At 38.3% G+C, this 13,581-nt stretch overlaps 1 protein-coding gene across 4 annotated transcripts in view; it reads right to left on the bottom strand.

The window, feature by feature from the left end:
- The window catches only part of EML4 (EMAP like 4), a 151,050-nt gene that overhangs the window by 5,588 nt on the left and 131,881 nt on the right, over positions 1 to 13,581 (bottom strand). For all 4 annotated transcript variants that reach the window (XM_043468418.1, XM_043468419.1, XM_043468417.1 and 1 more), the window contains 4 exons: positions 9,705 to 9,793; positions 8,216 to 8,313; positions 1,617 to 1,704; positions 896 to 994 (listed from right to left, as the gene is read on the bottom strand). In XM_043468418.1, coding sequence (XP_043324353.1) covers positions 896 to 994; positions 1,617 to 1,704; positions 8,216 to 8,313; positions 9,705 to 9,793 — 374 coding nt within the window. The remainder of the gene's footprint in view (positions 1 to 895; positions 995 to 1,616; positions 1,705 to 8,215; positions 8,314 to 9,704; positions 9,794 to 13,581) is intronic.

Genomic DNA, 13,581 nt, shown 5'->3' with positions numbered 1-13,581 from the left:
CTGGGAGGTTGTGGAAGGGTGAAGTAGGGGAGTAACTGCTCACGGGCAGAGAATTTCTTTCTGGGTTATGAAAATGGTCTAAAATTCAACAGTGATGATGGCTGCACAATCTGGTGAATATGCTGAAATAACCAAATTATACAGTTTAAATAGGTTTATGGTATGTGATACTAAAGCTGTTATTTTGAAAATGCTTTTTACTAATTTGAAAGCTTCAATTTTCACCTGGAGGAAAAAATGTGAAAGGCAATCTATAATATTATGTAAATGCCTTTCCTTTTTAATTGTCTTTTATATTTATTATGGACCAATGGATTCTATAGAGAATAAACCTTGTATTGGTTCAATCCTAATATATTTAACTTCTCTGAACTGGACATTAATAGCAGTTAACACAAAAGAACACATGTAGTACTAAATGAAGGAAGTCAAAGAGAGACATACACCATTATGATATCTTATATGTGGAATCTAAAATATGACAAATTGGAAAAAAAAATATGACAAATTGAACCCATCTATGAAACAGAATCACAGACACAGAGAACAGTCTGGGGGTTGCCAAGGGGGAGGGGTGTGAGAGGGCTGGACTGGCAATTTGGGATTAGCAGATGCAAACTAGTACATATAATGGATAAACAAGGTCTTACTATACAGCGTGGGGAACTATATTAATATCCTGTAACAAACCATAATGGAAAAGAATATGAAAAAGAAGGTATGTGTATGAATAACTGAGTCTCTCTGCTAGATAGCAGAAATTAACATTGTAATTCAACTATACTTCAATAAAAAATAAAAGAATACATACAGACTATTTTTCATTTAGAAATTTAAGTATTACACAAAAAAACAGCACAAGACCGACTTTTCCCATCAAGTGCAATGAACTCACCAAAGACCTGAAAGCCCAGCACACAGGTGTATGTCGTCCAATTGATGTCCTTACACTCTGACCGGTTTCTTATTAGTTTGCAGCCATGTTCAATGTCCCCTTTAAATTTAGAAACAGGAGGTATAATCATAGCGCTTGTGTACAAACGGATTTGAAAATGCATCTTGATTCAAACTAGCCATGTTTACTTGTATTTATAATCCATACACTGAAACATATTAAGACACAGTTGAGAGGAAAATAAAGGGTTTACCATGGTTTTAGATCACTGGATCAGTAAGATCCCCTCGAGTAGGAAATGGCAAACCACTCCAGTATTCTTGCCTGGAAAACTCCAGGAACAGAGGAGCCTGGTGGGCTACAGTTCATGGGGTTGCAAACGGTCGGATGAAATGAACACGCACGCACACACAGAACTATACACTTTCCCACTGAAGTTATTCTTTTTTCTTTAAAAAGCATAAATGCCCATCCATTATACTCCTTCCTATCTCCAGGAAGAGCTGTTAAATACAGAACCATCCATGGCAGGATCAGTCTCCTGAATAGTTTTGTATGACATTTGAATGAACTGATCACTTTGAGATTCTCAGTCCTTGGCCAGCTTTGTCATGTTAGAGGGGCCAGGGTGCAGTGGCCGCACATTTCAGATTTCATGGAGCCTGCTCTTCACTGCCCCCTGACAGACACATCTCAGCCATATGTGATCATTCATACTTACAGTACAGGATCTCATAGTCTCCAGAGTTAGACATTATATACTTGTTGTCTGGGGACCAGTCAAGGTGTGTGATATAGCTGGAATGTCCCTAGAAGTAACACATCAATCATTAGAATGTATTTAGAGTTCTGAATGAATGACAAGTAGTCTCACAGTTAATCAATACTGCCTTCTTGGTAGCAGTTCACTGGCAATTCCTGAAGTAGAGCAGGATCACGGCCTCTGGAACTAAATAAGGCTTATGGTTTGGAGCAGGTCTTTGGTTGGGAGCCAGAACTGCGGAACTGAAGAGAACCGACCACAGTGGGAACGGTCAGCACTCGGAGCCTAGGAGCATCCTGCTGGTGCCTCCACTTGGATACCATCACCGAGGACTACCAGTGCTACACTTCCAGGGAAGACAGTCTCTTAGAAGGCACTGAACAGACAGGAAAACCTCGGGCCTTATTTCAAGTCACTAGTGGCCCTAATCAGTGACTTCATTTTTGAGAATGAAATATTGGTTCCAGGTTGGATACAAAAAGAGTACAATTTTCCTGGCCTGTTTCTTGAGTACCCATGGCATGTGGAGATCTCCTAAAAAACTCTTATCTCCAAAGAATATGCTGGGGAAAAAGTTACCCAATAGCACACTCCCTCTGATCAAGTGGATCCAATAGTTAATCATCTATCTGACTCTTTATACAAAAGGATAGATCTTTTTCTGCTTAGGTTTTACTAACACTGGGAATTCAAACAAAAAATCACTGAAGTGCCATACTATGCTGGCTTCACATGTAAGCATCTGATGACTTTCAATAAACAACTGCAGATAAATCACACAGGTCTTACAGTTTACACTAAAGCCAACAGAGACTCAAAATCACTTCTCTCCTGTACTCTGTATTAAAACATTTATTAATAATTTTGATTGTACTTTTTGAATTACTAGCTTTCTGCTCACATGGTTTTTATTTTTAAACTTAATAAATTCAGGGGCTTCGCTGGTGGCACGGTGGTTAAGAATCCACCTGCCAATGCAAGAGTCATGGGTTCGATCCCTGATCTTGGAAGACCCACATGCCTTGGAGCAACTAAACCCATGTGCCACAACTACTGAGCCGGTGCTCTAGAACCCGGGAATCGCAATTACTGAAGCCTACGAGGCCTAGACCCTGTGCTCCACAAGAGAAGCCCGACCCAAGCACTGCAACAAAGAACGGCACCTGACAGCCACAAGTAGAGGAAAGCCCGTGCAGCAATGAAGGCCCAGCACAGCCAAAAATAAATTTTTTAAAAATGTTAATAAATTCAAAATACTTTTTAATGACTTACACAAAGTATTCTAATTATTCCAGGAGCCTTCTGCAGTTCAACGACATGTCCTAAAACCTCCCTGGCGCTATAATCCACCACAGTGCTGTATGGCAAATATCCAACTTCATACATCTGAATGGATTTACGTGAATTTAAGAACCATGAAGCTTCCTGAAGTCACTGGAGGCTAGGTGGTATGTCAGCAAACAGGTTAGGAATTACTTGCTAGGCATGTGGGAGACCTCCCAACTTAACAAGGAATCAGTGCCAGTAAGATGTATATGGTCTGTGGGTATTTTCTGAATATGGCAGGAGGACGAGGTCACACAGATCTTCTTCACAGGGTTCATCAATCTGATGCCTGGCTGGCATCCAGAGAAGCCCAGCTTCTAAGATGAGAACACTGGCACTACATGAATGAAGGATTTAACTAATCACGGCAAAGTGCTGTCCTCCAGGAAGCATTCCTCCTCACAGAGTGTTTAAAAATACTGTTTGAATCTCTCTGAAGAGACTTCAATACTATTACTTAGAAAAGAATCAAAAGTATTGTATGGATACATAACATTCATTTAATTCACATCTGTGTTGGACACGATGTATTTAGTTGGTAAAAAAATCTATATATCAAGTATTCTCAAAAAGAACTTGAGTAGGAAAAGTCCTCAAATTTAGAAAGCTATCAATTCACACTGGAAAACAAAGCATTTTTTCCCCGATATGGGGTCCAGTAAAGAAGCAAAGATGAGACGCGACTTTCAGCTAGGAATCTATGCTGCTGCCTTCCCAGATTCCACTTCAGAGCGTCCTTGTCTCATCTAACTCACAGGCCAGCAAAGATACATGCATACGTTGGGGGAAACCCCCCTCAAGTGACCCCTGCATAGGCAAGACATGATTGGGAACAAATAAGTATACCTCCCAGAAGAGAAACAAGAGTATTCCAAGGTGGTATGTTCACTAGTGCCTTTAAGCAGCTGAATGGTGTAACCACAGTAACAATCACAAGTGATGGTGCCTGAGCATACACTCTGGAAAAGTCTGAAGCTAAATCTTTCGTTAATCACACAGAACGTCATCACCTACATTAGTACTTTGCAACCCTGGCTGTAGATTAATATTACCTGATGAGTTTTCAAAAAAAGTACTGAGGACTTGAGTTCATAGGGCACTAAATTTTTCCTAAGTAGGTGTCCAGGTGGATGCTGTAGGGTGGGGGGCCATGATGCTAAGCCATGGAGAGTCTGACAATGAAGTAGATTTGTAACAAGGGGCTTTCTTGGTTTGGATATTTGAAAAGCTTGTGGCAGTTTTTCAACAGGTGTCAAGTGTTGAGGGATCTGATTCTCAGTGAGCCCAATGACACTCCCCAAAGAATCAATTTTCTATTATCTAACAGGTCCTGACTGGTGGTAAAGAACCTGTCTGCGAATGCAGGAGACATAAGAGATACAGGTTCAATCCCTGGGTGGGCAAGATCCCCTGGAAGCAACCCACTCCAGTGTTCTTGCCTGGACAATTCCATGAACAGAGGAACTTGGCAGGCTACAGTTCATAGGGTTGCAGAGAGTCAAGACACGACTGAATCAACTTAGCAGGTATCCCCTCACTATCTAGGGCAGTGACATCCACCAGACCTTTCTTTTTGCAGTGATGGAAACATGTGTATCTGTGCAGTCCAATGCAGCAGCAGCCAGCACCTGTGGCTCCTGAGTACTCAAAATGTGGCCAGTGTTCCCAGGGAACTGAATTGTAGTTAATTTCATAAAGTTGCGGTTAGTAGCTGTGACGCTGGACAATGCAGGCTGAGAAGAGCCCACTGTTTCTATACTGATTTGAAATACCTCTTGAATTATCTAGTAAATTTCCACATAAACGGAGATCTGTTTTTGGACTCTCTTCTCTGTTCCATTAGTCTATCTACCTATTCCCAGCCAACTATGATAGTTTTATAATGTGGAAAATCTCAGATGAACTTTAGAACCATTTTATCAAGCTCATAAATATCATGAAAATTTAAGTAAGAATGCATCAAATTTAGAGACTAATTTGTAGAGAACAGATATTTTGTCAAGTCTTTTCTTCCAGAAATACGTTATGTCTATTTTCCAGTTCTTGGTTTGTATTTCAGCCATGCTTCTTCACATAGCTTCCTGTGCTTTTCTTGCTAAGTCTATTCTCAAAGCATCGACAGTTTTTGTTATTATTGCAATTTTTGATGTGCTTTGCTGGTTTGAGAGAGAGCTAATTTCCAGAGGATCAGCCTTTCTAACTCAATCTTCAGAGTGTAGATATGTAAAGCATATTTATTCATTCCACTATCTCTCCTTTCCAGTGTCCAGCTAAAACCCTGTATTTGCTAACCTCTTTTGCAGTTATGGGTGGCAGAAGTCACTAAGTGGGGCTACTAGGGAAACTTTAGAACTGACTTAGGAGGAAGAATGTCTTTTTTCCCCTTGTTCTGATTCTTCCTGGAACCAGGACATGATGACTGAATTCCAGGAGCACCACACTGAGGATGATGGGAGTAGAAAGAAAGAAGAGTCCTGAGTCCCTGACGACTTCTTTTAAATGAAAACATAACCCCCATTTGTTTAAGCCGCAAAGGATTGCAACAGAATTCCTGTTACAGTAATATTGAAATATACACAACATTAGTTTTATGGGTAATTTTCTTGGTGATTTCCAGGTAGACAGTTTACAAGTCTTTTACTCTTCTCTTTGTATGTATTTTTTCATTTACCAAAATCCTGACCAAAAAAGAAACATTTTACCAGCAATTCTTACCTATTTATAATGCTTTTTTAGTATATCACTGCAACTTGAATACACACTCTCTCTCCTGGGCTCAAATCTTGGAGTAGCAGTGTTAAAAGGCATGCAGGAGTTTGAGTCAAACAGAAAGCTACTATGTTGGCACTCAGGGACAGTTTCAGCCGCCTGCTTGTAATTTATTAGAGGGACACTTCCTAGAGTTCTAAGCCCAGGATGTTTCTGAAGCTATAGGGTCACTTAAATGTTAACTAGTAATAATAGGAAATACTGGAAACAAAACAGAAAACAGCATTTGTGTTTGGAACTTTGAGAGTAGATCCAGTTGCCACATTTAAAATCTTTACAGCAATCCTATAAAAGTAGGAACTATTATAATCTCCAATTTTAAGAATTAAGATTCAGAAATTAACTTGCCTAAAGTTGCAACCTAGACAGTGGCCAGGCAGCATTAGCCCAACCTTTTCTGTCCTATATCATAGCAGACAACAGATAAAAGCAGACATGAGGTTATAAGACCAGCTGGTGGAAGCAGACAGCAAGGAGAAGTGAGAGCTGGAAGCAAAGCACAGAACAGAAGATAATTAGAAAAGCAGAGTAGTTGAGCCTTTCATTATAGCCTCAAAATGTATTATAAAATTTCACAGTTCTTAAAGATATCTCAACATAATACTTTCATATGCTCTAAAGATACAAGCTGCCTAACTGGGGAAGGCTAATTAAGTGTCATGCAATTGATAAACCTGCCAATTCTCAACACTTCCAAGGTCGTCTCACTGCCCAGTGTCACAGGCTGATCTTTCTGCATCGCACAGCACACTAACACACATATTAACAGATCTGAGGCGTTTCTGTACCTGGAGAAGTCTGCTCTACTGAGAGTCAGGGGAACAGGTTCAGGCCCCAGATCAGCCACTATGTCAAGATGCGCTCAAGGACAAGCCACTTACCTTCTTTGAAGACGGAAACTCAGGCTCTTGGTCTATAAAACGAGGTCTGAGCTAACGTGCCACTGTAGAATTTTATGATTCCACAAGATTACACTGTATTTGATAATATTCTACTTATTAAGACATGGACTTTTAAAAACAGGTTGGGATAAAAAATAATTAAAATTTTGGTGCCTGGTAGGGTAAACTTAAGTAGTCTGAAAATCCCTTTTAGTGGAACATTTGATCATGCTATATATACAATGAGACACTGTTACTCTACTATTCCATATCCCAACTGTTAAGATAATAAATTGATTAAAAGATGTAATTTAAATAAATTAATGGATGCCAATTCATAAGTTTTGTCAAAGTCAATAAAAATATTTTGGGTAAGTTATAAAATTACAAGGTTGCCTGTAGATCAGTTTATTGGCTGGTTTTGGCACATGGTACAAAATATGCTCCCCTCCCCCCCCAAGAAAAAAGAAAATAAACCAAAAAAGGCAGTAAGTCTCTTCTCTGAATAGTAAATGGCCTGGGTTTTACTTATGTATTTGCTTTTAAAAACGCATTATTTTATTCATTGCCCTAAAACTCTTCTGTGGTAAAGACTGTTGAAGAATCTGTGCCACTAACTCATCAAGTAATTTGATAATCCTAAACTGATTGCTAACACAGATACCAAACCACCTCATTTTCTAGAAAAACCATAGTTAACATATATTGAGTACATTTATTTGCCAAGCACTATTACAAGTATTTTATATGCCTTGTTTCAATCCAGTGAAGTAGAAAGTACTACTAAATTCACTCTATAAATGAGAAAACCAGAGTAGAAGGTTTTAAATAGCTTGCCCAAGGTCACATTTGTGAGTGGTGAAATGAGAGTTAAACCCAGGTGGTCCAACCCCAAGTTTACCCCACAACCACTGCGCTGTGGCTCCTGCCTTGTTGGTTCTGTCCTCACTGTGAATATGTACGTTTAGAGGACAGTGAACAAATCTTAGGTGTATCCCAGTGCCTGGAACGCTTCCTGAGTTAGCAAACTGCCTGTGATAAGATAGGTACTCAGTATGTCTGTAACTGAACCTAAATTTCATCTTACAATGATAAAACCAATCAATCAGAAATGCAGTAAACTAAAGAAAGTATGCTTCTATTCTTCATAGAAATTATGTTCTGTTTAGTGCTACAGAGGTCACACGGAAACGAAACTGCAGTGTCGAGGATGGGTAGGATCATGGGACACCGAGCTTAAAACAGGAGAGGTACCCTTCCATTCCTGACTCACTTCATCTTAAAAACGCATTATTTTCTAAGGATTTCCTAAGGAAGTAGCTTTGATATCAGAAACTGCATTAAAACTAGTAGTCAGAGAGAGACAAGTATTAAACTTTCATCAAAGGAGAAATCTTTCTAGAACTGCAAGGGCACTGCAAAATTCTGCTCTCAGATGATGTCAATTTTCAAAGATAGAGACTAAAGTTTCAATCTGCTAAGTTTAAAGGTGATATACATCAATGCAAACATTTAACTCTTTTTAAGAAATAAAATTTTCCAATAATTTTATAGGTCAATTTATTTCCCTTCACTACTTACAGTGCACTTTCCATGTCTGCTATACTTTCTTCCATTTTCTGAGACTGCATAGAGGTAAATGAAGTTGTCATGAGATCCTACAGCCAGGAGGGTGCCATCTAGAATGAAACAGGAAAAAAAGTCAAATAGAGAAATACACCGACAGGTTTATTTACTGTCCCTTTACTGGACTGATACCAAATAATATTTTACAAATGTTGTTAAATCTCATCAAATTAATTATTACTTGGTCTTTAATGAATGACTCTTTCCATCACTAAACATACTTGAAAACCAAATGGTTATCTAGTCAAGTGCACAATCCCTTCTTGGAAATGCTCCATGGGCCTTGGACTCGGATCTTAGCTTCATCTCTTTCTAGTTAGCTGTTACAGACTAGGCCCAAGGAGGTTAACCTGGTTTTATAGGTTTAAGTATACAGGATTCATATGCCAAGCTGAGTGTACAACTGTTCATTTCAACCGAGGGCATGTGATCTCTTCAGTTCTGGGGTAGGTTCTCTTGGGAAGGGACCGTGTTCTCTTCTATCATCTCCTCCATTGTACTTATCACATAACAGATGGTCAATAAAGTTCATTTGATCTTGGGGCTTTAAACGCTACATTTGAGCAGTTATTTGCTATTATACCACTGAAAAAAGTCAAACTAAAACAGAAAAGGTAACCTTTTCTTCTTCAAAATAACTCTTGCCAAGCTTATAGCTCAAAGCAAATACTTTTCCTTCCTTGTTCAACATAGAGAATAGCATTCTCGGTTTCCTTTGATATGACTTAGAAGCCATCGAAAAGATCATTTGGATTTCACACTGATCCAACAACTACTGGAATATATTTCTGAATATAAGAAAATGTCACTTGAACTGTGTGGATCAAAACCATATTACTACAGGGAAAAAGGTGTTGGAAACTTAATAAATATTCTGAATAAAATACAAAAGAATTACTCAAAGTAGCCAAATGAACTGACCACATTCTTATAATGAGTTGCTGAGTATTTTATCTAATTAACAAACCAATCATTCCTATGTAAACAGTAAAAAGCAAACTAAAGAGATTTTTTAAAGAACTTGAAGGGCCTATAAAATCTGTATTCTTTGAATATTATTATAAGTTGTTTTATATCCTCTTATATACAAAGAAAAGATTGCTAAGTTTATTAACATTCAGCCTAATACCTATTCAAAATTCTAAGTAGGTGTAGTTTAAAAAAAAAAGGTATTTGATTGCTCTGTATTCTGCTTTCAACTGCAAATGCAGTTGTAACAGTTTGTTCTAAATTTATGTTTGCTTGATGATTTAGAATACTGTTTAACTTTAGCAGATCTTTTTCAGTTTCCTACAGCAGAATTAAATCTACTGTTGGGGAAACATACTCAATACTTAGCAACTTTAGAGAGCAGAGAAAAAAGTAGTCAGCATTACTGGAAGTGAAATATGCAACTACTGAGAAAAGCCGTAAATGCCCCAGGAGTGGGAGTAAACCTGCCTACCTACTGAGTAGCGCATCACCGAGAGCTGCTCATTCCCGTCTGTGTGGATAGAGACTAGATCTCTGCTTTCTGCATCCAGAACAAACCACCTGTTAGGAAGTAGAAAATCAACATTTTCCTCAGACATTAGCATTTATAGAAAAAAAATGGCTGCTGACTTTTTTCTCCCTTTAAAAAGAAATTTTAGAAGCTCCAGTGGCGCAATCCGTTAGCTCGTGGTACATATAAAAAGAAATTTTAATAATGCCCTAAAGCTGGACACGTTACCCTTTTCTAATGAAGGATGAATTCATTTTGCAAAATGTTACTAGATGCAATATACTTAAACGTATGGGCCTAGGCATGTTCTCATTTCTATTTAGGTATTCACTGAATGCCATGGTGTCTCTTTGACAGGCACTGTCCAAATAGAAAATGACAAGATGATCAGTGTTTCTGAAAATTACACTAGAGCCAGGGAAAAGGAAATGAGCTAATTAAAGCACAATTAAGTGCTAATCTCACCGATGGTGACTATGTATAATAGAGGAACTCAGAAGGAAAATAACAGCAGGCATAGAGAAACCTTTAGGGAGGATATATCAGTGGAATATGGGTTGAGCTGCACATTGAGGGTGAATTACAGGCAGTTCATGCAGGAGTGACAGCCGCACTGCCAGGGAGGTGGGAAGAAGCATGGACAGCAAGACAGTGGGAGGGAAAGGCAGGCCATTCATTTGCTGAGATTTCAAAGGGACCAGCAGGGGGCACTCTACCTCTCCAATAACCCCAACACCAGCATATGCAAGCTCTTAAATTCTCTGAAAAGCAGTTTTTCAATCACATTTATAGGAAAAGTCAAAATGGAAAAGGTCTCTTGATAGGTAAAACAATGATTTATATCCAACTCCACAGTAAGTGACTCTTATCAGACCCTTTTCTAAGAGCAGGGTGAGGTAAGGGGTACAAAGCGAAGACTGGGAACTAAGGAAGGACAACTAGAGGACATAAAAGAGAGGAGAGCAGGTTACAGACAGCAGGCACAGGTGGTTGGAGGAGCTTAGAGTTGAGACTGCCTGGTTCAGATCAGGCACTAAACAAATATTTACAGAATGGACAAATGAACAAATATAAAATGTCTCAAACATGACAGATACTGTTTTAGTAAGAATTACGTAACTGAAATACTGTGTGTAAGAAGAAATGGTTGGAGTGGAAAGAAGGGGACAAAATTGGAAAAATAAAATCACTATCTTAATTTCATGGAACTGAATGGGACAAATGAGCAGCAAGTTTTGTTCTTAATTACTCAGATGGGAAAAGTTCCACCACTAAATTCAACAGCAGGAGTCATAATGACAGTTCCTTCTAATCCTGAAGCATTATAGTAAGTATCTGAAAAGAGACCCCTCTTCCTTCAAATAACTTGTGAGTTATGGGTTGAAATTTCTAGGTACTAACCTAATTAATAATTCTGCCTTTTACTCAGTTAAGAGAAATAGCTTCTATTTGTAAATATCCAAATTTATGAAAAGTCAATCAGCAGGAAACTGGCACTCTGAAACCCCGGGCTCATGGTTTGATCATTTCTACTTCAAAAGGTGCATAAGGAACGTACTTTATTGCAACTGGACAGTATGCAGAGATTATAGGTTTCTTCTCAGAATGTAATTCATTCATCAATTTTCATGGCTGCCACCGTGAAACTACTCTTTAGCCAAGAAATGCCTGAAGAACAATGAGACACAACGCTGCTCTGTGGGCTTTAAGTTTTTAATGAGTTTATGTAAACACTTCACTATACTTTCTTAGGCATTTAAAATTACCAACTTTTATTTTGAAGAAGCCTCGACTGATATTGTTTACAGTTCAATCTTCCTAGGAAAACTGAAAACAATTTTACTGCTCTGAAAACTCTCTTTAAAAGTAATTTTTAAAAAAAAAGGCAATTTCCTGGTGGTCAAGCGGTTAGGACTCTGCACTTCCACTGCAGGGGGGCATGGGTCTGATTCCTGGTCGGGAACTATGATCCCACATGGCAAAAAAAAAAAAAAAGTATTAAAAATCCTCCAGAATGTCTGTTGGTATATAATATGTAGAACCTAAAACTGAGTTATTTACTGGTGAGAGATGGTAGCTCTCAAAAAAGAAACAAACAACAATTAAAAAAACAACAGAAAACCCTCTGCTTACTTTTTCCGTTTCTTTAATTGCACATGTGTGTGCTTAGTCGCTCAGTTGTGTCTGACTCTTTGCAAACCCCTGGACTGTGGCCCATCAGGCTCCTCAGTCCATGAGGATTCTCCAGGCAACAATACTAGAGTGGGTTGCTATGCCTTTCTCCAGGGGTACTTCCAGGCCCAGTAATCAAAGTGGGATCTTCTGCATTGTAGGCAGATTCTTTACCAGCTGAGCTATGTGGGAAGCTATCAGAGATTAATTCTTTCACTCGTGGCGAGTAAGTTTTAGTAATAATTAAAATAACTTTGTTGTGAAAAGTATATAGCAATAATTTTAAGGCTCCCACCCTTTTCAGTGCATGAATTCACATTCTACCTTCAGAAAAGACTTTCTAGCTCAGGACCTCTATCCTTAATGAAAGTATGGAGAAGTAAAGGAAATTTTCTACAAATAAATAATTTAAGTTTTCACTGTGCTGAATTGCATTCTCATTCTAATCTAGAGTATATACTCTGGAACCAAGCTTCTGCTTCAAAGAATCATTATGGGGCTCTACGTGGCCTAAAGGATCTTTCTAAATGGAACTGCTCAGCATCAGAGGTGGGAAATCTTTGGCCATATATTAAAACTAATTTGACTGTAAGTCAAATAACCACACACACTACCACCATAATTTGCTGATTAAAAAAAAAACACACACATATTGATTTCTTTAGTGGCAAAAGGAGAATCATAAGATTTCAGAGCTGGAAAGTATCATATGTTAAAGTCTCTAAATGAATCTCTGTTCATAAAATGCATTAAAAAATATTCATCATCATATAAAGTGTATCCTCTGGGTGGCAGGTTTGTAACTTTTTCCCAACTGCTTTTATGATCATGAAGGATCATGACGTTTCAGAGCAGGGAGTAATCACTGAGAATGTGGGTGGTTTAGGATTTCATCCTATCAAATGTGCTGAGAATCAAATGGAGAGGAACAGGTAAGAAAGGACAGAAAGGATTGAGGTGTATCTGAAGGACAACAACTTAACCACTCTGGCTGGAATGGTAAGGGAGAGATTTTTAATGGGCTTTAAACGCCAGGCTAAGAAGTTTGGATTCCACTGTTTAGCTATCAAGAGGCCTTTAAGGAATGTTCTATTTTAGTTAGTTCATAGTTTCTTGCGTTGGCTCAATCCACTTCCGCTGTTTGATATGAGCTCCTAACTCTTCACTGCCTTCTTAAGATCTCAGAACTCCTACAAGGCAGGACCAGCTCCACCTCCTTTGGGAGGTGCTCTCTGACCACTCAGGTTCACAGTAATTTCTCTGTTGATCTTCAAGTATTACTGCTTGTTTATTCAAGTAATATAAGATCAATATGCAAAAAGAAGTTGTATTTACATATACCAGCAATGAATATTCCAAAAATGAAACTGAGAAAACAATTTCATTCAAAATGGCACCAAGAAAATGAAATACTTTGGTACAATTTAACAAACGTGCAAATTTGTACCCTAAAAACTAAAAACATCCTTGAAGAAAGTTGAAGACCTAAATAAATGGAAAAATACCTGTTCAGAAATTGGAAGGCTTAATATTGTTAAAATAGTGACATATTCAAACTCATCTATAAAGAAGAAAACACTCCTTATCAAGGCTTCTTTGCAAAACTGACAAGCTGATCTTAAAATTCACGTAGAATTCAAGGAATCCTGAACAGCTAAAACCACCC

Source organism: Cervus canadensis, chromosome 5 (genome assembly GCF_019320065.1).
Source record: "Cervus canadensis isolate Bull #8, Minnesota chromosome 5, ASM1932006v1, whole genome shotgun sequence".
NCBI classification, from domain to species: domain Eukaryota; kingdom Metazoa; phylum Chordata; class Mammalia; order Artiodactyla; family Cervidae; genus Cervus; species Cervus canadensis.
The sequence above is the reverse complement of the archived record's forward strand: the minus strand, read 5'-3'. Positions and strand labels throughout refer to the sequence as shown.